Source organism: Fulmarus glacialis, unplaced genomic scaffold, assembly GCF_000690835.1.
Source record: "Fulmarus glacialis isolate BGI_N327 unplaced genomic scaffold, ASM69083v1 scaffold13160, whole genome shotgun sequence".
In the NCBI taxonomy this organism is placed as follows: domain Eukaryota; kingdom Metazoa; phylum Chordata; class Aves; order Procellariiformes; family Procellariidae; genus Fulmarus; species Fulmarus glacialis.
The window spans coordinates 39,662-63,550 of record NW_009187253.1 but is presented as its reverse complement, the minus strand read 5'-3'; the positions used below and the strand labels follow the sequence as shown (position 1 = coordinate 63,550).

General features: G+C 40.3%; 1 protein-coding gene across 1 annotated transcript in view; it reads right to left on the bottom strand.

Annotated features, from left to right (window-relative positions):
• WNT7B (wingless-type MMTV integration site family, member 7B) overlaps positions 1-18,269 on the bottom strand; it is a 40,247-nt gene extending 21,978 nt beyond the window's left edge. Inside the window, exon 1 of the mRNA XM_009574506.1 lies at positions 18,048-18,269. Within this exon, the coding sequence (XP_009572801.1) occupies positions 18,048-18,144 (97 nt within the window). The 5' untranslated portion in view covers positions 18,145-18,269. The remainder of the gene's footprint in view (positions 1-18,047) is intronic.
• Positions 18,270-23,889: the final 5,620 nt, after the last annotated feature.

Here is a 23,889-nt window from a genome sequence, read left to right as displayed (position 1 = left end):
GGGCAACAGAAAAGAGATACTATTACCTCTCTTTCACACAGGGGGCACAGAGAAGTTAAGGCATTTATCCATATGACAGAAGGACCCATAAGAGAACAAGCTGTCCTCCTGTTGGATTCTCTTTGTGGGGAGGCCACAGAGGAATTTAGCTGTAGACTTCTCAACCGACAACTGAAACACAAATTCAACCCTGTTTTCAGGGAGGATGTCCATGCAGCTGCATGATGGGACAGGAGAGCTCCAAGAAAGAAGCAGCAGCTCCTGGGACTGGGACTTCTCTGTTCTGCTCTTCCACATACCGTTCTAGCATAGTATTGAATTAGTCATCTGCTGCCAGAGTCATAAAGGGATTTGGACACAGGCATACTCAGCACCACCATGCCTGCCAGCAATGCAGAAGTACACGGCACTTCAAGCCGGCTCCTAACATTATGCGCTCACACCTCCTCACATGCCATACCTGCATAGCATTAGATCCACATCCTTTCTTTACTTCTAATTTGAAAAAATAACTAATTTAAGTGTCTTGCCAGAGGTTTTGCTGAGGTTGCATTTGCTTCTGTTTCAGAGATGCTAAATGTTTTCATGTCCCCATTTGGAGTTGATGACATTTCTTGACTACTAGTAAGACATGTGCAACTTTAAGCAGGATCTTAATATCTGGCTTCTTCTATGTGTCAGCATAGTCTTTTTGCTCTTATAGTTCCATGTTAGCCAACACAATTTTTCGGTATATATAGGTATTAATCTAGAAACCCCCTTTTGGAAACACATACAAAGCAAGAGCAGTAGCAAGCAAGCCTAGTCTGAGATATTTTGCAGGTATGAGGTACTGTTTTCAGATTAGATGCCAATGTTTACAGTATACAAAATTCATTACATCTATAGGGCAAGAGTTAAGACACCTAGAGCTAAATCTGCAACGGGATGTTGGCTCTAAAGCCTGTCTTTTAGACGTTCTGCCACCTAGCATTTTCCATGTGGCTGGGATAGGAATCCAGCCTTACCAAGCACTGAGAGAGTTAGACACCAAAAAAGCAAGACCTCCAGAAGCTATCAAGCTGCATGGGGAAGCCCCAAAACTGGGAGTAGAAAATGCAAAGAAAGGGAGAGAGTCTAAACTTATCCCACCAGGGAGTTAAGCCAGATTTCCCTGCACAGTGAGCCTTTCCAGCTATGCTGGCAGCAGTCATCTGAGTGTAATTGCTGAGAGTATATGGTGGTTTTAGAAAAGGAGATCCCACCCTTAAAATACTCCACTATCAGTCCATTACCCTGTTTTATATTCTGACTGGGGAAAAAAGATTTCATTACGTTAAAAGCCAGAAGATTACTTTGTTGGTTTCACTGATTAGGATAAAGATATTCTACTGAACACAATATAACTTCTTCTACTGTATTTTTCTAGGTGTTTTCAGAGTATCATTTAACTTGATTCTATCAAGTACAGAATTAGGAATGATTTTATATAAAATAAAGTACTAATTCTACCTAGTCATGACATTTGTAAAATAAGGTTTATGAAAAGCAGCAGTATCTTTTCTTAAACTGAATCGCATACAGTAGGCATCTTACTGGTCTAGACAGGATCTAATAAATACATATTTCTTTAAAGTATTTGTCAGATTTCCAATCTAAATCCAGAGAAATATCATAAAATGGCATAACCATCCGTCACGTTGTAGCTTTCACTGCAACAGCAATACAAGAGGAGTATTATGTCAAGTAACTATGAAATAATGACATCTAGAAATACCTTGATCTACACACCCTTTTGTGGTAATAGCAATGAATATGGAGGAAGTACTGCCCAACCTCAGAAACGGTGACAGCCAGGCTGGGGGCTCTGAAAAGCATTTCAGACTACTGGTCATGGAGAAACAGCTCCTGTGTGCCTGGGATAGCACTTTCCAGGCACAGAAATTGTAATGCTTTCCTAACAGAGTCCGGTGACTCTGCTCTTCAAGGTGACCTCAAGATATTCTTCAAAACTGAATAGACATAGACAAAAGACTATTGCTTATGCTTGACAAAAAAGGAAAAATAATTTGTATCAAATAGTGTACCAGAATGTTGCCTTTTTCTGTAAAATTCTGCACAGGGATGTAGCAGAGAGGTTCTCGTTGCCTTTGCTGGGAATTGCTGTTGGATTGTCTCAGGACAATGCAGGATAATTCTGCATATTGTTCGTTAAGGTTGTCCAACAAATCTGTTGCTCACATACATTCCTGGCATGGTTTCTGATGCCTGCTAGGACACCTTGGAGGACCAACTCAATATGTCAAATTTCACAAGGAAATCTATAACGTGAGCACTATCTCTGGTGACTCACCACTCATCCTTTAGGTGTATGGGCTTTAATGTGTTTCTCTGGTGCATTCTTGGCAAGGTAAGGTTTCACAGGTGAGACGTGGTGAGTCTTGATGTGGCTCTTTAGGGTGTTACCGCTCCCTTGATATCTCCCTTGGTAGCAGAAGGACCATGCCTCATTGGCTTTAGTTTACAGTCCAGCCCAAACCAGCTCTTCCTTGGCGGCTGCAGTGGAGAGGCTGGGTGTGCAGATCATCAGTATGAGCCTGCGTTCTGCTCTAATTTTGCTGGAGAGATCACATCTTCCAGGCGTAGGGCAAACAGCTGGGCGGTAACCCCATAAGTCACTGGCGTCCCCCGTCAGAGCTCAGATTTTGTGGAAAGCAAATAAGAAAGTTCTGGTGAAAGGGCTGGGTTGAAAGTTGCATTCGAATTTGCTTAAATATTTCCCAAATGCTCTCACACTGCTTGTGTGGCTGCACTCACATTTCTGATACATTTGACTTGCCTGACAATCTCTGGGAGGAGAGCTAGTTCAAGTAATGATGTCTACACTTCTTGGTGTTTAAAGGGTCTTTGCCTGGTAGTCAAGTTTGTAACCCCAGTGAACAAGACACGGCACAAATCACACATATGAAAGAGATTTAAAAGAGTAAAGAGCTCAGAGGGTTTTGGATAAATACACAAAGTTTAGATTCTGGTCCAAACCTCTCTGGTTTGCAAAATGAGCCTGGAAGCGTCACAAGAGCAAAGTCTTTTTTTTCAGCTCTGGAGTTCTGGTCCTGACAGGAGTTGGGAAGTGACAAGATTCACATAAACAAGGAAGGATTATACTAATCTTCTCAGGACTCATGAAAGGTACTGAATCAGTGTTTAACCTGAACCTGTCCAGCTAACCCTACCAGTCAGATTCTCTTATCTAGTAGACTAGTGGTTGTTATTTATTATTTGCGTTGTGCAAAGCTTGTGTTTTGCCAGGTACTGAGTAAGCTCATCCTAAGATGCTGATCCACACCCGCAAGGGTTTGACAAGTGGGTGGATGCCAGCCCTGTGAGTTAGCTGCCCTTTCAGCTGAAAAAACTAAATGTTATGAGGATAAAAAGATCAAATTTCTAGCCCACAAAGAGCTTCCATTTTTTTAAAGTATGATACCCTAGAATGGAAGGATGAGTTTTAAACAAAGATCAGAAGCAAAATCTGTAGGTTTTTAGGTTCTCCAGCTTCAGACCAGGATCCAGGCTTTGTGACCAGGAAAGGAGGGACAAGCCCCTCTCTGCAGAATAAATACAAGAGTATTTAAATAGATAGATTGGTATTAACACCAGTCTTCGAGATGCTGTTTACATAAAAGTACTTTTAAAAAACTACTGCAAGTGTCTCTTCTGCAAATCCACCATTAAAACGAGATATGGGTCTCATTAAATAATCTTTTCAGCCTCCCGCTTTGTAGCAGCCCGTTTCCAGATCTGAACTTTGAAGCTGACCCCTGTCTTTGTGATGGGCCAAACCAAAAGCCAGATCTGAACACCACTGAACTCTGGGAAAGTTCAAATCTATCGTTTGTGGTTCAGGTTGAGCTCTAATTAAAACAGACCAGTTAGAAAGGCAAATGTCTTAAAACCAAAACAAAACAAATGTTTCACGTGAAAAGTCTTGGATTAGGCTATATGGTACCAAGTAGTGTTTTTGTCTATCACATGATGTCATGTTCCTCTGGCTAACACAAACTGACAGCATGCACATGCTGCTATATGAGATATTCCATGCAGACACTTGGACACGGTATTCACGGAAATACTTCATGCTGTGCAAAAACCCATCAGCAATCTTACTGCCACTCACATGTGGGGTAGTCTGCCGCCTTTCAAACTTTCCATGCCCATCCCTAGTAGCACAGTAGTCCAGGGTCTTTTAAAAATCAGTGTCTTGCTTTCTTTGAGTGAAGTTTATGCCTCATTATGTCAGCAGTATGTGGAATATTGCCACTAATCCCTGAAAACAAACAAGAAAGTGGCACTGCAGAAACTTCGGTTGTGTAAGAGGGCAGGGAAATCCCAGCTAACTCTCCTGCTAAGAGCTTCTGTTTATACTGTAGTTAATACCACAGTGTCTGTAATAAAGCAACATGGTTGATGAATGGACAAGGGAAAAGCAAACAAAAGGGAAGGGAACTTGGTTTCAGCATTACTGAACTGCCGAAGTAAAAGAAAATGGGAGACAGCAAGGAGAAAAAGAAAGGGAAGGAGGGAAAAAGTGTTCAAGCCCCATTGCTGGTGTCAGGATGTCACTGTGCACCAGTAGCTAGAAAAAGAGGGCCTTGGACAGGAGGGTTTACTCGAAGAATCACAGCACACATACAGCGAGCGTACAGTAAGTAACTAGCAGTTACTCTCCCTGTGGGCTTTATTCTCTCTCTTTTATGTTACATGTAAGTACTGAACATGTAAGTATTTTCTCTTTGCGAAATTTGAGTTTAGGCTCTTTGTAGGCAACTACCTAAAGTTTCCAAACTTCCTTTATGCAAACTCAGCTAATAACCTTACCAGGCCTATTCTATTGAGGTTTTTCAGTACGGTCTTTTTTCAGGCCTGGACTCGCTTTCTAGAAGACCCTCCATGACATTTCTGTCCTTTGCTTCCTGTTTGGATAAGACAACTTTAACAGCAACCATTTTTGCTTGAGGATCCCAGAGCACTTCACAAATGTTTAAGTGGAGGTTAGTCCACATTAATTAAGCCTTTCAATTCCCCACTGAAATTAGTCATCTTTTGTCTCCAGACAGCGAGGTATGAAATGACTTGCCCAAGGTCACAAGAAAAGTATATGGCACAGCTAGGAACAGAGTCCAAGTCCATTATCTCCTGGTCCATGCTTTAACCATAAAATGATAGTTCTCACATTGAACTAGGAGCCACAGGGTATGTGAAAAATGATAGGAAGGGAATTGTATTGAACTTCTTGAGGTGACGCCTTCCTCTCAGCTTGGACAAAGAGAACGAAAAATGATTTTATCCATTCAGAATGAGTACTTCTCACGTTAAAGAATATGCAAGTGTTTTCACTCTTTGCTCAGAGGAAGTTTTCGGTTCAGATGTTTCTTTACTGGTCAAGTTGTAATTAAAAGAACAACCTTTCTAATTAATTATTCTCTAGCAATATACTAAATTTATTAATGGCGTCCTTTAAAACACACCAAAACAACAGAAAGCAGTAAAAGACACATCTATGCAAAGGAATGAGAGACTCACAGTATTTTCTTCTGCATCGATTTTGTAATGTTCATGAAAGAGGCTTGCCAGGAACCTACATATTACTTTAGAATTTTCTTTAAAGCAAGAAGTAGAGTAGAATGGGAAAAGAGATCTACTCGTGTCCTACATGTGGTAATGTATTGATTTACAGCAAATCTAGTTGAAAGAATCACGTGGCCTTGTGACATTTTGAGAAATATGGCAGAAAACATACGGTTATCAACTTGTGATAATCTTTCTCTGAATATGGAGTACCACAAGCACTTAGGAATGAGAAGCCGTTAGAGAATAAAACCCACTTCACTGTTCAGGAAAGTTCACCACCTTTGCTATGCAGTTAATAAAATATCCCATGTGTTTTCGCCTGGGATACTGGCATTGGCAGTTTTCCAAAATACTGACTTATACATCAAGACTATCCTTCAGAAATGCCCTGACCTCAACCTTCTTCCAGCTACTTACCATTAATAGCCAGAACAAGCCCAACTTAATGAAACAGCAACGCACAGATGCTCCGTGCTGACCACTTCTGATTTTGGAACCTGCTCTTTGCCACTCACCATTACTGATTTTTCCTGCTCCCAGCCTCTCTCTTTTTCTTTCCTTCTCCCTTTACATCCATTCATAGATCTGCTACGCTCTTTCCCACTTCCTCATGTCCCTAGCCAGGCAGTTGAAAGGCTTCCATTGCAGGGATTGAAAACATACTCCACATTAAATGTAACAGAATAGTATGACCAGCAGGTCCATGTTTCAAACACATTCAATTTATATCACAGCTGAGAATAAACATGAGGGGAAGCAACTTGATGGGTTGCTGGAGGCTGTGGCTACCCTTTCTTGTGGAACATGTCTCTGTCACTTGCTAAATAGGTGCACCATCTGGTGGTAATTTTGGACTCCCACTTGTTCTTAAATTTCCAAATAGCAGTGGTGGAGTTATGCCTGTGGTTGCAGCATTTTTTTTTTTCCCAGTATCTGTCTGAAAGTCATCAGCTAAGACAACTTTTGCAGGTACTACTGGTGAATGAGTACCAAGAATAGCTAGGACTTTAAGTGAAGGTCATGTTTCCATGTCTGCTATGTGGCGCAAGCAGGTATGTTAGAGGACCACATGCTCCCCTGAGAAACATACTTGGAGAGGAGGAAAAATTTCACAGACAAACCAAAATTAGATATTAACCGGCTTGATACCTAATTAGGGAGTTTAAGCTCCTAGGATAGTCAACTGGGACATCCAGACAGTCATGCAGTCAAATTAAGATCCAAATCACCCTCTGAAGTGCTTCTCTGTCTTCTTTGACCATAGAAGGAATACAGGCTGACAAGGTTCCTATCTTAGACATCTCATCCAAATGCCTGGAGCTATGTGGTATGAAACTGGGCCAAAGAAAAGAAGTGAGGAAGGGGCTCCCCATTTTTCTGCCTCTGTTGTCTGAAGTCCTTTAGTTCAGCAACAGAGACAGAAACCACTGCTACCTCTTGTGCCATTCCCCTCAGAAACTGCAAGGTTGCATTGACCATGTCAGATGGGACATTCTGTGGAGACCTCTTGTGAACAGGACAGGTGGAGGCTGAATCGGACAGAAGACAATTTTCCACGTTGTCATGAAGAAATGAGTGAACAGGTATAAATAAATCATGATCCGTGAGTGAACTTTGTTCGTTCTAGCAACTTGAATAGAGCTCTCCAGTTTACAGCAATTCAGTCCATGTCTGTTGAGCTTCTATCTAGAGACAGAAGTGTCTTCTCCCAGTGGACCAGTGAGCTTTCTGAGGCGCAGTCTACTTAAAGACTCCTCAGCCACCCAAGCCCACTTTTTACACCGACACTGGTTAAATCTTAGGAACCATCTTTCTTTCACAGTCCCAGAAATTGGAGGTTGAACCGCTGCAGTGGAGAGAGCATCATAGATTGCCACAGATTACACTCGTGGCTAAAAGTTGTCTCCTAGATCCACTTCAATCCTAAGGCCAAGTCTGATCAAAACTGGATAGGTGTGAACACTTTTTCTAGCTGAAGGACCCATTGTCAGCTTGATCTTGCATGCTGGCTTTCACTATGACTTCTGTATTCTGCAAGCCACGTGGGCATGCATTTTAAGTGAAACACTTTCAAACCCTCTTTTACTTTAATAGGACTTAAAACGGAGGTTTTAAAGCTAAGCACATATTGGGTAAACAGAGCACAACTAAAGTTGTTGGCCAGTTTGGATCCTGAGGGAACAGCTACCTTAGCACTACCATGCTAGATTCATTTTTTCAAGCCTTCAAATAATAGATGATATAGTCCTCTTGCTTGCTTGCTTGCTTGTTTTCATTTTAATTTGACTCTTGTATCAGTAACAATAATATGAGACTTCACAGTTATGGACATACGTCAGTAAGATATAAAGTACAGTCATGGGTAATTTAATCCAATGCTAAAAAGCCATGCATGATACTCAGGAAGGAAATTTTGTCAATTAGAAAATAAGATATTTGTCAGACGTAATATTTTGCAATATGCCAGCCACTTCATTAGAAAAAGAAATTGCTCGTGACTAGAGGCAAGTCAGCAAACTGCATGGATCGGTGATTTAAACCCGAATGCTAAAACATTTGTTGACAAACCAAAATGTACAGAACAACAAATACTGTGTTTCTTGTAATGTTTGTAAATGCCTCTTTGTGCATTTCAAGCTTTTCAATTTAGAAACAGATGGTTTACCAAACAGAACGTATCCCAAAGAACAGAGGAGGAAAGGGTGGGATGCTGCTACACATGTAACTCTGAAGTCTAATTTTATGTTTAGCCTGTCCTGCTTGATGTAGAGGTTGAACTAGATGACCAAACCTATCATCTGTAATTCTAGGGAAGAGATTTTGACAACATAGTTAACCGCAGGAGTAAAGCTCAAGGCATCTCCAAAGTCATTAGAACCCCAAGTTATTACAGGATCGCATACCAGCAGGTTAGCTGCCGTCCCGCCCTACCTGTTGTCTTACGTAAAGAACTTTCTTTGCAGTGGCAAGATTTGGCAGCACCTGCCTGTTTGCAAAGTTGCTCTGTACTTAAAAAATCAAATGTTGTATAACTGATTTCCATTTAAATAATTGGGGTTTAGCTGAGTCCCTGGTATGAAATTCAGCTCCACTTTGAACTTCTGCTCGTACCCAAAAGCCAGGAGCCTTTTTAGTGGCTGTAAAATCCTGGGTCTAGTGAAAGCAGTGGCAAAATTTCTACTGACTGCAATAGGACCAGAATTTGGCCCCTGTCATTTTGGATTAAGCCCACCACCACTTTATTTAACTGTAAATGGTATTTGCCTTCCTGTTTTAAGCGTGCATTACGTTGTAAGTCATTGACCAGTAGGACTGGGACACTGGAAGTAACTAATTGAGTTAGCATGCTGTGGATCATTTGTAGCCAGCAATTTTATTACAAAGTGACATGAAAAAATATGATATTAAAGGAACATTAACGTTCCAAGTGAGGCACTTGGAAGTAAGGAAATGCCAAACTTAATGTTGCTATGCAAAGTTAGCCCTGTTGTGTCCAAACTTTGTACAGTATTCAATTAAATAGTAGCCTAGAATTTGCATACTATCTTTTCCACAGGACCTCTGACTCACTCATCCCAAGGCAGGCCAGTAAAGTAACATGGAAAATTTTATCCTGAGTGGCTAAAGACAAAGTTAAAAGCAACAGAAAATGAAGATTTTTGTTCTGCTGAGCAGAAGATGATCAGAGTTACAGGTCGTTACAGACTCTGCCTGTAAGGCCATATTATACATAACAGTACCCTTTTTCACTACAGCTAATTACATATTTATTAGGATGATCGCAGAATATCAAAAACCATAAGTACCCGCCCATCTCCAAAAATGTATTTCTCTTCCACATCAACACTTAAATGGAGCTACTCCGTTTAATAAAAAACAAGTCCATTTCGTTTTGAACCATTGAAACAAAGTATTAAACTGCATCCCCACGTCATGCTGTTGTTTTTTTGAGAGCATAATGGCCTTTTTTTAACCTGAGGTTTAAGGTCACAGGAAGGCATGTGTGTCATGCTATGTGATGTCTCTTATCAAGCTGCGTGGTATGTTATGGAACCGTATAGCTAAGAATACATACAGAAGCATGCAAAAGCAGAGCTCATGAGATACAGAGGCTTGAGTCTCCCCAGTTACAGTTCCCTGCATCAATTTACATCACTGCACTTAACTAATTTAAAATTAAGTGCACTAACAAACCAAAATGGAGTTGTTCAGAGTCAGGTATATCAGTGTATTTTAGTTTGAAAATGTCTACACAAAAACATCCATTCCAAGCAAAATCTTCATTTTTATATGTAAACGTGGAATGAAACAGGAGTTTAAAAAGTTAGCACTTCCCTCAGGATGGACATTCCAGATTTCATTCAGGTCAACATCTACCATTTCTCATCCAGCTACAAGCCATGCAGAGTTCATGAAGTAATTGTATTAACATATTAGTGCTATGTTTAGAATAAGGACGTCTGCCTTTTAAAGCAAGCCTGCTGCCAAAGAGGTAAATATTTAAATGGCAACAATAACATTTTAATTTAAGAGAACTTGTATTTTTCTTCAAACTCATGACCCTTGAGGGAAAAGAAAACACAACTGAGCTACACTTGAACTAGACAGTAGTATCTTACAAAAAGACTAGGGAGTAGAGAATATAAATTGGGAAATATAAAAATTTGTCTATTCGTGTTTGGAAATTATTATATGCTGCAGATTATATATGCTAGACATTTCTTTTATAGGAAGGCAAAGAAAAAGAGAGAGAGATGATAAAATTAATGTAGCAAGGCAACTTTTTTTCTAGTAAAGTCAAACAAAATTTGTTACTGTCAACTTATAATTTACAAATGGTACTGTCCATTCATGTTTATCTTTTCATCTATGATTTGCAGTGTGTTTTGAAAACGTTAATTAAGCCTCACCAGATCATTATGAGGCTCTGGCATCTAAAACATTTTTGAAGCACAGAGAAATTATCACGCACAAATTTTCGTATTGATTCACTAAGTTGGGAATCCTCCATCCTCTCAAAATAGGATGTTTCTTTAATATGACAGTACTTCCTTAGAATAGAAAGACATTTTTATTTTTCTAAAAACCTCCAAGTGACAGAAACCTACTAAAATGAAGAAGAGTCTGAACCTACCACTCTCACAATAGGCTGTCTCCTCAGCTGAAATAATACAAATTCTTAGCACAGTAGTTGTTTCATAACTTTTTTACCAATCCTTCCCAACCTCAGCTGCTGCCAGCTGGGAGGTTTATTTTCTTATTCTGGTTTGGGTTACTGTCTTGCTTTGCTACTTGTGATAGCAAAAAGCTTATCCACCCTTCTACAGCCAGAAAGTATGAACAGTTTGAATCAATTCTTTAATTTCCTCCAAAGATGATAATGGAAACTAAGATAGCCCTCTCACTTACTTTACCTTGTAACAACTAGATTATCACAGGTTTTTTTCCCACTGTTTAGCTTTCCATCAAAATGAATTGCACTGGAAAAACTGTCCTTGCAAGGCAGTTTGCATACCTTATAGTGCTTACTTTACTGCCTGTAGGGTAAGTAATAGAAGTCTTTAGGTGGAATAGCCCAGCTTTGTTCCAGCATGGCCTTTCTACCCTTGTAAGGCAACTTGTGGGATAGTCACTGACGTAACTGAAATCTTTCTGCAATAATATATATCTAAGAAGCTAGAACAAATATACTGGCTATCCTTAAGGTTAAGGATATTTTTGTTTCTCCTTCCAGCAACAACATGTCAGTTGTGAAAAGAAATGCGCTGCTTGAGACGTTTTAAAAGAGAAGGCTCTGCAATGGTGTTTGTAGTTTGATAAATCTTTCCTGCAAAATGAGCACACTGAGGACGTCCTCAGATTTGGGTATTTTTTTCTCTTTACCAGCTGCCTCTGCCTGCCTGCCTGTCAGTTATCCAGCTGGTAGGGGTGGTGGTTCACTATGCATGTCTTGTGGTTTTTTTTTTTAATTCAGCCTAATAATGAGAAAATTCTCTCTCTAAAAAACCAAGAATTATACATCTTGTTATACACCACTGTGCTTCTATTAAAAACTATCCTTGCATAAACCACAGCTCATTAAATTTGCTGTGGTATTTATAGCATCTACTAGTTTTACTAAATCACACTTGCAAACGCAATGGCTCCACAGAGACATTTTGTGAAATGGACATCGGTAATCACTCCAAGGTAGCCACACGAGTAATAAAGACCCAGTTTGTATTGGTCCTACATGTTCTTTTGGAAGTCGCACACAGTCCTAGTACAGATTGAATGCATCCTGTGTACCTCTCTCCTGGCATCCCGCTGCACTAGGAGTTGAAAGCTGATGCCGTCCCCTGAGAAGCCACCTCTCACACTGGAATGTTTTTTACCATATCCTAGCACCAACACAGACATCCAGTTCAAATTACTGAAAACAAGTTTCTTTCTGCTCCGTTGCTTGAACGCTCAAAGGACATTGTTGTCTGGGACCATGCTATATGACAACAACAAAAAACCAGAAATTTTTCCACATTAGGTCCAAAAGCCATTGTGCAATTGAGGTTCACAATAACTGACAAATGCCTAAACCAATCATAGCACCTACTGCTATGACAAAGATAATTACTGCCTTTCCGTCGGTGAAGTGTGTACCCTGCTCTGTATCATATTTAAAATAATCTAATTCCAACTCATTTTCCCCCTCCAAATTGTTTCCAGCTGTACGATTCCTTTCTTTCCCCCATATTGTTTTTATTGGATATAACGCAAGTCCGTAAAGATAGATTTTCCCATAATAAATACACAGATGTTAGAATAATAAACATACAGTCAACCTGATATATGAATATTACTAAGCATTAATAAATATATAACTAGCAACATAAATCGATTAAAAAATTGGAAAATGAGAACATAAAGTAACAGAGAAAGAAAAGGCAGGAGGAAAGGCAGGCAAAAAGTGAGATAGAAATGTACTTACTTTAAGCAAACTATCTGGATTCATTTATGGTTCCCTTTATTGATTTGCTGATAGCATTAAAGCACAAGTATGGTTGTAAAGCATTCCGAAGAATGCCGCCTGTCTTCATGTATTGGAAGTTTTCTGCTCGTACTGAAAGTCAAACTTTCCAAGTTGGCCAACTCATACCATGCTAGACACTACTGTGCTAGATTAATGTATCTGCTTGGATGTGAATTTCCATTTTTGGAGAATGATGAGCCTCTCTACTCCTCCCATTTTTGGTAGGAAGTTTTTATGAACATTTGGCACCTCGGTTAAACCACCATCGTAGCCCAGAATAAAAATGACTGGATTCATATGTGAGATGAATTCAAATTTAATTAAGCCTATATATGGCCTGAACCAAGAACAATTTACTGACTGACACCCCCTCAGTATGTATGATAAGATGCCAACCATTTCTCCATGATGCCATCACTTACACATCTTTCATGCCCAATTCCCATGTTCTTTCAGGCCTGCAGCTAAAACACTGGGATCCAGTGTGGACTTAGTTACCTGTTTCCAGTACAAATATAGAAAGAATCACTTTTTTTATGAGTATCTTTCCTTCAGAAGATGTTCCCCTCCCTTTCTTAGTCTTTTGTTTGAAATTATGCTGTCGTCTTAGTGGTTTATGTGTGCATGTGTATGAGTGCATGCTTGTATATAACCTTGACATTCAACTTTATTTTCTGATTGTGTTTCTCAACACAAAATAACTTGTAAGGTCTTCTTCACCTGTGAGTTAATAAAATCCACGCATAGATTTTGTTAGTCTTTAAAACTGTAGTTTTCTCTCCCATCCCTCCCCCGTTCTGCCTGGAGAGTGGATCAAAAGTTGAGCAAATGCGTGGTGAGCTTCTTAAGATGTTGTTCTTCTCCTAAACCTCCCATGGCAAGTAGAGCTTTAACCTCGCTTCAGATGCATCCTTTCAACATGCCAGAAAACTACAGGTCAATACAAAACGTGAGAGATTTTTTTTAAAAACTTCAGAACTCCCTTGGTTTTTGCGAATTTGTTGATCCTTCCCTGTCAGGTATCCAGTTCAATGATTTGCCAAATCATTGTATCAATGGCACAGCCAAATGAATACTATTAAATCATGATCATTTTCCACATCATGAGTCTGACAAAGAAGACATCTACAGATTACTTCTGGTATCTTAACATCTGTATTTTTCAAAATACCTCATTTTTGCCCGGGATTCGGCACTGGTAAGAGCAGTCTGTTTATAAGCACTCCCATTTGTAGAATTCCAGCAGAAATGGTCAATGCACAAATAATTAGCCAGAATAATCCACTGTCATAGAACAACACTAGGTTTCACTTCCGTTATTGATTCTGACTCCACACTTCAGAGGACATGATAGATTGCTCCAACCATCATTTGGGGGAATAGAGACCAGTCCCTAATGCTGGGGCTCTTTTGCATCAATAACCTGATAGGACCAGAGGCTTTACTCTTCCAGATCAGGATCCTTGCCTTCAAAAAGTTAGGACAATTACCTTTCAACAATGGTTATCAATAGTAGCAATTGATGTATCCAATTAATTAACCAATTATCCAATGTATCCAATCCATTAACCAATTAATTTTTGAATCCATTTGTTAAAAGGTAATCTTTAAAGAGGTAATTTGTTAAAGAGGCTTACAGCAAGATGAGTGAGTGGAGAGTGCAAAAGATGACTTTATGTGAGAAACTGGCATGAAAACTAGAGATGAGTGCAGGAAGGTGACAAATACGTGTACGCAGACAGGATGAGTAAAGTGAGCGTAGTACTGATTTTCCTCTGGGGATGGCATAACTATGGAAAAGTTCCCAGCTATAAATATACCAAAAAAAGCTATACACAATGCTTGGCTAATTCATCCCATGCCACATCCTTTGTTCATGCTACTAATTTGGATCTCTCCGTCACTTTTTATCTCTGGCTGCTATAAATCTTTCACACTAACACAAATGCCCCGTGCCTAACATAATTTCTACAGTTGTTATTCTGTCCTCTGAACTATTTCAGTTGTTTTTAATACAGACTCTAGTGTATTATATAGGTGGTACAGCCCTCATTCACTGAAGTACTTCTTTGAAAAAATAGCTCAGCACCAATCCAGCTTAGCTAACTTACTGGGGATTTCCCTGGCACAGTAGGATCTCCAGAAGTCACAAGGGTGGACATTTGCTCCCGTGGCATGCCTTCTGGCTGCTGCTTGGTTGTGGCAGGAAGACATGCTTAGTTGGAGCACAATGGCACCCAAGAGATAGCGTTGGCAACAGATGCACAGCTCTTGGAGAAACCTCATGTTGGGTGAGTCTGGGGTTTTACTTTGAATTTGGGGGGGAGGAGTGTTGCATCGGGATATGAATTAGAATAACCTAAATCTGCACTTGTCAGTGCTCATGGTAGAGCGTTGGCCCAGTGGCTAAAGAGTACGTCCTCTCTTTCCCATACAGATAGAGAGCAATTAATATCATGCTATCATAGCTTACTCGCCCTCTCCTCCCTATGACCTGAATAATTTGCCTTGATTGTTCATCTCCCTAAGTGATTCTGGGAAAAAGCTAGATGAGCTTTCCTTTGGGGTGAAGTACTTAAGTACTTAAGACTTTTTTAGTCTTAATCCTTTCTTCAGTCTGTTGAGGCAGAACCAAATGCCTGGTTTAGTGTTTCTGTATATGTCAGACACGGATGTGTTTTGTTACACATGTGAATATTTATGCTTACAAGTATTTTGTACCTTTAAAGTATTTTTTTTTTAGCTTTGTCCTTTTTTTTACTTTTTTCCCCTCACTAGAGTAATAACACCACTTCCTAAACCCTGTCCTTTTCCTAGATACTGACCACATCGTCTCTGGGTGCTACTCCACTAATAAAACAAATAAAGACATGTGGATTATGGGATCCTTTATAGACCTGCATGGAACTCATCTGGCTCAGCTGGCAGGGGTCATGTAAACCTTCTCCATCCGTTACAGTTTGTGTGGTTTCACACCCAACAAATGTCAAAGCAGAACTCAGCTGCAACTGCCAAGTTTCGTCTGTATTTGGGTTAAGCCATAAAAGAACCCACCAAATTCCACATCAGTCATTTCAGAGTTGCAAGAAACCACCCAGGTTCGGTGAAGAGGTCAAAACTCTGGTGAATATTTTGGCAAATACAACCTGAACAGTGGCTCAAGAAATCCCTGGTTTTTTCAAACTTTGTATTGCCTGACCAACCTGATAGCTGGTCCATCCTGATGCCAGACAATTTTTGTTCCCTGTAGCTTCTATTTTGTATAGAAACGTTCAGAATGAAAGCACAGGCATGACTTGTAGTCCTCTTTAGGCATTTGGACTGTGCTTACTTGCAAGGTTTCTGAGGATGAAAGGAGTCTCTCAGTGGTGAAGAGGATAAATACTCATGAATACAAGGATGGAGCTGATGAGATGTCACGAGAGTCCTAGCTTGAAGAGGAAAGCAGAAGTGGTGAAAGCCTTTTCACCAGGAACCTTAGTGATGACACCGAATCTGGTACAACTCTCCAGAGTGTGCCCCTTCAAGGACATAAGTGATTTCACAGAAGTTAGGAGGACTTACTTGTCTAAGGGTCAGAGCATGCCTGCAAGCTTTGGCAGATCAAGACAACATAGCACAAAGAAGTACAATGGTAGAATGCTTGGCGGCTCTATATTTTCTGGCAGCAACGTCATTTTGGACATCAACTTAAGACAAACAAGCATAAGACCAACCAAGGATGACCAGACCTGTGCTTCTAATAGTCAAGACAAGTGACTAGATGTTTTTCTGATTCATTTAAAGTTGAAGGTAAAAGTCAAATGTTAGGATACTTCCTGTATATGGTGTCTTGAGGATGTTTAATGCTTTCCACTTACAGTCTTTTTAAGAAACAAAAGTTAGGCAAGAAGTGTTATCTAAACAGAATTAGAAATATCTTAGGACAAATGTGGGAAGAGACACTGATGAGCAAATTCCTCACCACCAGCTTTTTAGCATCAAAAGCAAATTCTACCAAACTTCTTTCTGAAGTTCAAAAAGTTCAGACTTTTGCTTTGCCATTAATATTTGGTTTACTGGGTCTTTTTATTATTAGTTTTAGTCCTCTCCACTTCTGTGATTTGGTGTGGAGCAATGCTCCTAGAATACAACAGATTCTCTGTGGGTGTAAGTCAGTTCCCCGGATGCCAACGGATTTATTCAATTAAAATGCTTTACAGCTGGGCCACTCTGCCCTTAAAAAGCTCAGACCTCAGCCAGACTCTCAGACTTGCATGTTCTTTGAAAAAATATTCAGTTCCATCATTGACTTAAGCATACGTCAGCTTTTAGTATCATTTCACTAAGGTGTTGGAAAAAAACCCCAAAGCCTTGATCTCCAGTAACAACCAAAGCACCATGTAAGTCGTTTCCTCTTTGCATGGGGAAGATGGGATGAAATGTTATGCCTTTTTTTCATGCAGTTTTGACGAGATCTTATGTCTGACCACATTCAGTTGTGTTGGAGGCACAAGACTCACCCGAACCATTGAATTCAAGAAAGAGGTGTCACCCAAAGAAGAATCGGGCACAAGAAGAACAGGCTACAACCCCACTGAGAAGCTGAATGGCCCTTGTGAGAGCCGCACACCACAAAATGTTATCCCAACACTGAGCAGCAGACAGCATGGAGGATCATAAGTGGGAAGCCCTTGGAGGAGAGAGGGAAGGTCAGGAATAGGCTAAGGATGCTCAGCTGGTGATGAGGAAAATAATGATCTCAGTGCTGGAAAAAATTTGCATAATCTCCCCTATGAGATAATATCAGACATAGGGTAAATGGAAAGTAATCACTTTAACTTCTGCCAACTAACAGTTCGTCAGGCCAAGGTCCTGTATTATTTTCTTTGAATAGGTTTCCTGCCTCAAATCACTTGCAGTATTTTCTTTACAATATGATAGCAACACTAAAATGTATATGTATCACTGCCATATATTGGAAGGCCAGTGTCGTACGCACTGTACTTCCATCAGTTAATTGGGAATCTCCCATTACTTAAGTTTTTGGGAAGTCTGCAGAGGTTTTTTTGGAGCTGATTTTAGTTCCCTTTTTATTGGTCATAATATGAACCATGGTTATCATGGCAACTTCTAACAGGCTGACAATTAGAAATATTTTTTCACAGGGTGTGATGACGGGGTCCTTGGATGCCTGTGCAGGTATCTTGGTCATTGCCGGGTATGAAGTTGCACAGATACGAATGACTTCATCTAGAGGTCACTAGAGATCTCCTGTCTCTTGCCAGTTACTTTTCAATGAGTGCAAACATACAGACCACAGTTCTGAGAGCATCACTGTTCAACTCCAGTAGGCAAATACCAGAGGGATATAAACCTTTGCAGGACCGCAGTGAGAAAGCTAAAAGAAAAACAGCCCCAACGTATCACTTCAGCACCATATTAGAGAGCTTACCTACTCGAAGCTCTTGTCCAAAAACTGTTTTCTCTCCCAGCGCAGAACAGTTCCACCTCCCGTACCGAAACTGGTACTGGCACTCATTGATTCCCATTTGTGCCCCTTCCCCGATCACAATGATGGCATCAGGGCGGCTCTGGCAGATCGCTCGCTGCCGAGGGGCCAGGCCTGGGATTTTGTTGCAGATGATATTAGCTCCTAAAGCCACCACGGATGACAAAGCTCTGAAGAAAAAAAAGCAGAAAGACATGTCATAACCAAATTGAGGCCATTAATTGCTTTTGCCGTGTGCTGCCATGTGGCAGGCAAGGCGCTGGGCAAAAGGGGAAGGACTGGAAGTTGGGTTCCTATAATTATGCAGACTTATTCCAACCTCTCTGGTCTGGTAAATGAGGTTGGAAATCTTGCAGTAATTCCTGTTCTGATTTGTGCCAGAAACAACAAACAAATGGAATTTTGGCACTTTTGCTTCCAGTCCTACACGCAGCCATCAGCTGATGAGATGTGGAAAGCAAGACATATTTAAAAGTAAAAAATAGTGATAATTGATTGTCTGCGAATCTTTGGACTCATGTCTGCTTTGAATGGCCTACATAGATTCAGGCTCAGCGTTTTAGTTTCTGCAGCCAGTTCATCCATCCCTCATTTGAAACCGTTGAGCACAATTTAGAGAATGACTTCACGCTACCAACCCTCTTGCCCGTTATTACACTCAGGGTATTGAGTGATTAATGGAAGTTCACCAGCATAACCGTACTTTTAGACCTGGCAAATATCACGGAGCACATACAAGTGATCCTTAATATGTGCCATCCAGACTAGAAACATTTGTAGTTCTCATTCTTCAAGTATATTTTCAGAATTCATTATAAAGTTTGCGTATAACTTACACCTGCCATATGTTTTCACTTTAGTGCATTTATTTTTCATTTTTCAGCTCACTTTTCAACATCTTTACAGGCTCATTTTTCAACAACTTTACAGGCTCCATTTTAAGTGGTAATATTTTGAAAAAATAAGACAATGTGGGTACACGTTCAGTGATGCCTCAGGTCGCATCTACCGAGTACCAGCCAGGCCCATGCCGGGATGCTTCAACTGGCTCTGGACAAGTCAGCAGGAGCAAAGAGAGCAGTATAGCTGCGTTAGCGAAACAAGCCTTGCTCAGCATAGTGTGATGGACCCTGAGACAGCTACGCAACCAAAACCTGGAAAAGCCCCTGCCACGCTGCCCAGCTGGCTGTCCTGCTCCTCAGGGGAGCGTCGCTGCTTCTCAGCACCTGCAAGGAAGTAACTCCACAAACCTCTCCCCTCTTTAGCTTGTCCAAGCCTGGTATTGGATCATACAGGTAATTTCATTTTCCCATCAAATGCTGTTGTTGACTGCCTCTATAATGTAAAGATGGTTGCCCAGATCATCCTGCAGCACCTTGGCGTTAAGTGGAATTTCACAGTTACAGAAGTCATCATATATAAATAGGTTAGTAACAGGATACAGACTAACTTCTCCATTACCTTCCTCTCCATCCTGAACACTGACTTAAGCCTTTCTTCGTAGTGTTAAAAAATTTCCCACTGGAAATGCTCCTTTTGGAAAATGCTGACTAAACAAAATTGAAGAATTTTATAGGAATTTATCAACTTCATCACAAAGGTAACTGCAAAATTTCATAAATGTTGCATTTCAACGAAATCAGAGTGTTTCATTTTGCCATTTCAATAAACTACAGTAAAGCCAGAGCAAAAAGGGTGAAATGGAGAACTCTTCCCTGGCCAAAATGAAATACCGCTTTTACTGTGGAATGGAAATTCCATGATGATTCACTCTGCCTTTAATAGGTATTTATGCACCTTTTCCAAAGTTAACAATCCATGAGAAGTTCACCAATTGTGTTTTTTTATTTATGGCTTGGGGGGGGGGAGTTATAGATATAGAGACAAGGTATTGGAAACACAGAGCATGCATGCCATGTGGTACTACCTATTAAACAAAAATAAGAACTAAATGTAGTTCCAGCTCTCACCACTCAGAGTGTTTGGAGCAGGATTGCTCAGACCTGTTGCTTTAATTCATGTTCCCCTGGGTACTGAGCAACAAAGCTGGAGCATCAACTGGAACCAGCGAGTCCCCAAGATTCATGCAGGTTTTGAGCTAAGGTTTTGTTTCTGGCCCACCTCTACTTCAACAACTGAATAAAATATTTAAATTATGATGTCTTTAAATCAGGACTTTCCAAGAGATACGATAATCTTCAAAAAAACATTATGAGTTTGATGTAGAGATAATAAGATTCTCTGACCTTTACAATGGCACTTTATATATTAACTTGTGGCTTCAAAAGTTAATGAAAATCATAGGGGAAATTATCAATATTTAATTTTTAAAAAATCAGGCCCTTCTCAATACTGAAAAGTAAAAGTGTTGCTTTCTTTCATAGCTCATGGAGCTTTTATCTCTCTGACTTCAGCAACTTTCCACATCAAGTAGGAGGTACATTCTGAAAACATTGAAGTAAAACGCAAAGAAAAGTATTTTTCCTTTATAGCTGATGTGTTGTATTCAGAAACATATACTCTTTCATGACTCTAAAATGCCAGGACACTTTCCCAAATCATGTTAGGATCCAGGTCTGGCCCTTCCATGGTTTTGAAGTTATGACAGGGGAAAGATATCTTGTACAGAGTAAGTAACCTGAAGATGCCAGGGGGACAGGGGACTCTGCCATTACAGCTAAGTCCATGGTTCTTCTGCCCGAGGGAGGCTGAAGGGAACCCAGGTCGGCCACTCGCTCTCTGCCGGGATGCACAGGCAGCGGGTCAGCTGAGGAAAGGGTGAATTTCTACAGCCGTTCTTCAGAGCAGAGCAACAGCCAGGGCTCCCTGGCAGCAACACCTCCCCGGCTTGGCGCATGCAGCGGTTCTCTGGGTGCCTCTCAGGCTGTGCCCCATCCTTACCCTGTCATCTCCACCTGGCTTTGCCCGGTTCTCTGGGACAGAGCAGGTGGCCAAGTGTCCTGCTAGACCTCCCTGTCCGGTAACCCATTTGCCTTGCAGCAGGAGCTGCTTCAGACACTGGCCCATCTAGGAAAACCTAATCCTGAAGGAATCCAGGGTTGGGTCCTAAGAAACAGACATGTACAAACATTCAAAATTTAAGTTGATGCTCAACACACGTGCACAAGACATGCAGTTCTGGTCCCCTGGCTGCCCGACGGTCATTGACTTACTGAGGCCATGTGACCAACTTACTGATAAAAATTATATATAAAAATTATTTGTATATGATATAAATATCTTTTTAAAAATAAAAAAATAAAAATACTGATAAAAGCTATGAGATAACTTTCTGACATCATTTTTTTAAAAGTGCTGAGCCCCCAGAGTTTCCACTAACTGTTATCTCAAGTTGAGCAGCAAAAACTTTAAAACAAAGGAAAGCAAGAAAGAGTTGGCTACAGTATCTACCCCACGTATAATTTTCAGTTTAGTTACTTCCTCCGTACACATTGCTGCTGTCTCATAATTAAGTTAAAGAGTGTATTCTTTGGTCTCCCATTGTTTTTGGAGCAGACCTTCGTCAAAGTATTTTAATACAGCGGGTCAGTTTATTCATCCAGAAAATAAGCATGATCATATCTGCCTCAGAAGGTATTGTGAGGATATCGTAATTATTATGTGTTTGTAAAGTGCTTTAAGACATTCCTCATTAAAAGAATTAAACTGCAATTATTGGGAGTGGAGGGGGTCTTAGTTTTTTTATTATTACTTCCAGGGACTTCCCCCTCTCTGGCCTGAACTTACCAGCATATTCCCTCAGACTTCTTCAGCTTATTTTTAAATTGTTACTATAATTTCAGTGCCAAACGAAATGCTGAATCATGAAACTGAGGTTTTGGAAAACTTTATTTATATTAAAGAAATGCACCCAACAGCATTTCAAGCTTCCTCTCTGCTATTTCTTGTGGCATCCCTCAGTTTGTGCGTCCGTCACGCATTCAAGAGGGATGTGCCGTGCTCCTGCCCTTGGCAGGTTGAAGGCTACATATTTTTTTTTACTAGATGGAGAACGTTCCTCTTTATAACTTTCAAAAGGCAGATCCCCATGCCACATTTTGGCATCTTCTCCCATCTAATCTTTCTCTGCGGTGCAAACTTCCTTGATTCTTATCACAAGGAAATCCTGAGTGCAGCGGTTTTTTAAGATTTCTGGTGCAGTTTACAGTAATTGTAACCACCCCGCACCACGAAAGCCCGCGCACGCTTCAGAGTTTTATGTTGGGTCATCCACATGGGTTATCCAATTAAACACCATCCGCATGGGTTATCCAACTAAACAGCATTAGTGGAATAACGTCACATTTCCTAAGCAATTAGCGGTCGTGGCTGGCATACGGAGACTTTTCACCTTTCTTCATCACTTAGTCATTAATCCAAGGGAAACACCAGCACTGAAATTGAGCAATAGTTATAAACAGAGTTATACCCAAATTAAGAAAATACTGATCTAGGCTTGGATAGGACCTTGCAGTTCAAACTTCCAACAAACTAAACCTGAGGAGCGATGTTTTGGAAGGCCTGGTTTCTGCATCAGAATCCTGAAACATCAAGTTTTTCATTGTTTGAAAAAATAACTATGACTGCAGTCATAGCAAGCAAAAGTTCATGGCAGTGGGAGACAAGTTCCAGCTTATTTTCTGAAATAACGCTTGTTTAATTATGCAAAGGCGGATGACTACTGTGATAAAAAATGAAAATTCTCCCTCAAAATGTATTTCCTATTATGGTTGTGTCTTCCCTCCGGGACCTAAACAACTACAGCTTTCCTTTTCACAAAGTTAAGTGGAAAAATTGAAAGATCACAACCATGAAAATTATTAAATATTCCAAGCAATTCATAAAAGTAGAGGTCTTTGAAAACACTTCAGAAATTAAACACTAAGGCCTAAAATCATGTGAGTTTTAAGAGCATAAAATTTAATGCAGTATTGCTTGTCAGAAGAGAAATGTACTCCTCATTCATAATTTGCTTTCTTGAGGCTCTATTTTATATTGGCAAATGTAGGCATTTACTTAACTGGAGCACATTAGTCATTTCATTGCTTTCAAATGTTATTATGTTCTGGCAACTTCAGATGAATTTCACATACAGGAAGGTCATCGCTTGAACTGTAGTTTATAGAGGGTCTTAGAGTCTTTGCACAAGTGGAAAATACATAAATATAAAGTAAATCCTTACAACAGACAGTCGTACAACCACATGCGCTACATGAGGAAAATTCTAATTTTTACTGTTGTTAGAAGAATCTGAATTTTGACAAAATTATGAAATAGAACTCTCTACTATAGATAAACAGCAGTAACTAACCAGTCTTCAGAGTTGTCCCCAAGCTCCTGTACAGGCACAGATGTGTACTGAGATTTCTCCAAGGAGCTTAAAATTAAGTTCCAACAAATGTATAACAAAAGAAGATGTAAAATAAAGACATTAAACCAACAACACATTTCATACAGATGAAGCACTTAACCAAGTTGATCTTAACCATTTGATTAAAAAAAAATCGCCCTAAAAATTCTTCTCTAGCAATCCTTGCTCCCTGGGCAAATAACATTTTATTGCAGGCGAGGGGTGGCTTCAGGAGCTACACCTTCTCCTCCAACACCCTTGCTCATTTGTATTTCTGGCTGCATAGCAGCACAGTGCACATTTCCCGCCAAGCCGCCGAGCCAGCCTTACTGCAAGCCCTTTGAATATGCACCCATAGGGTCACCATGATCTCACCCCTAACCCTGCCACTCGATATTCACCTGAAGCTGCTCTTGGGCAGGGGGTTCATTTTCA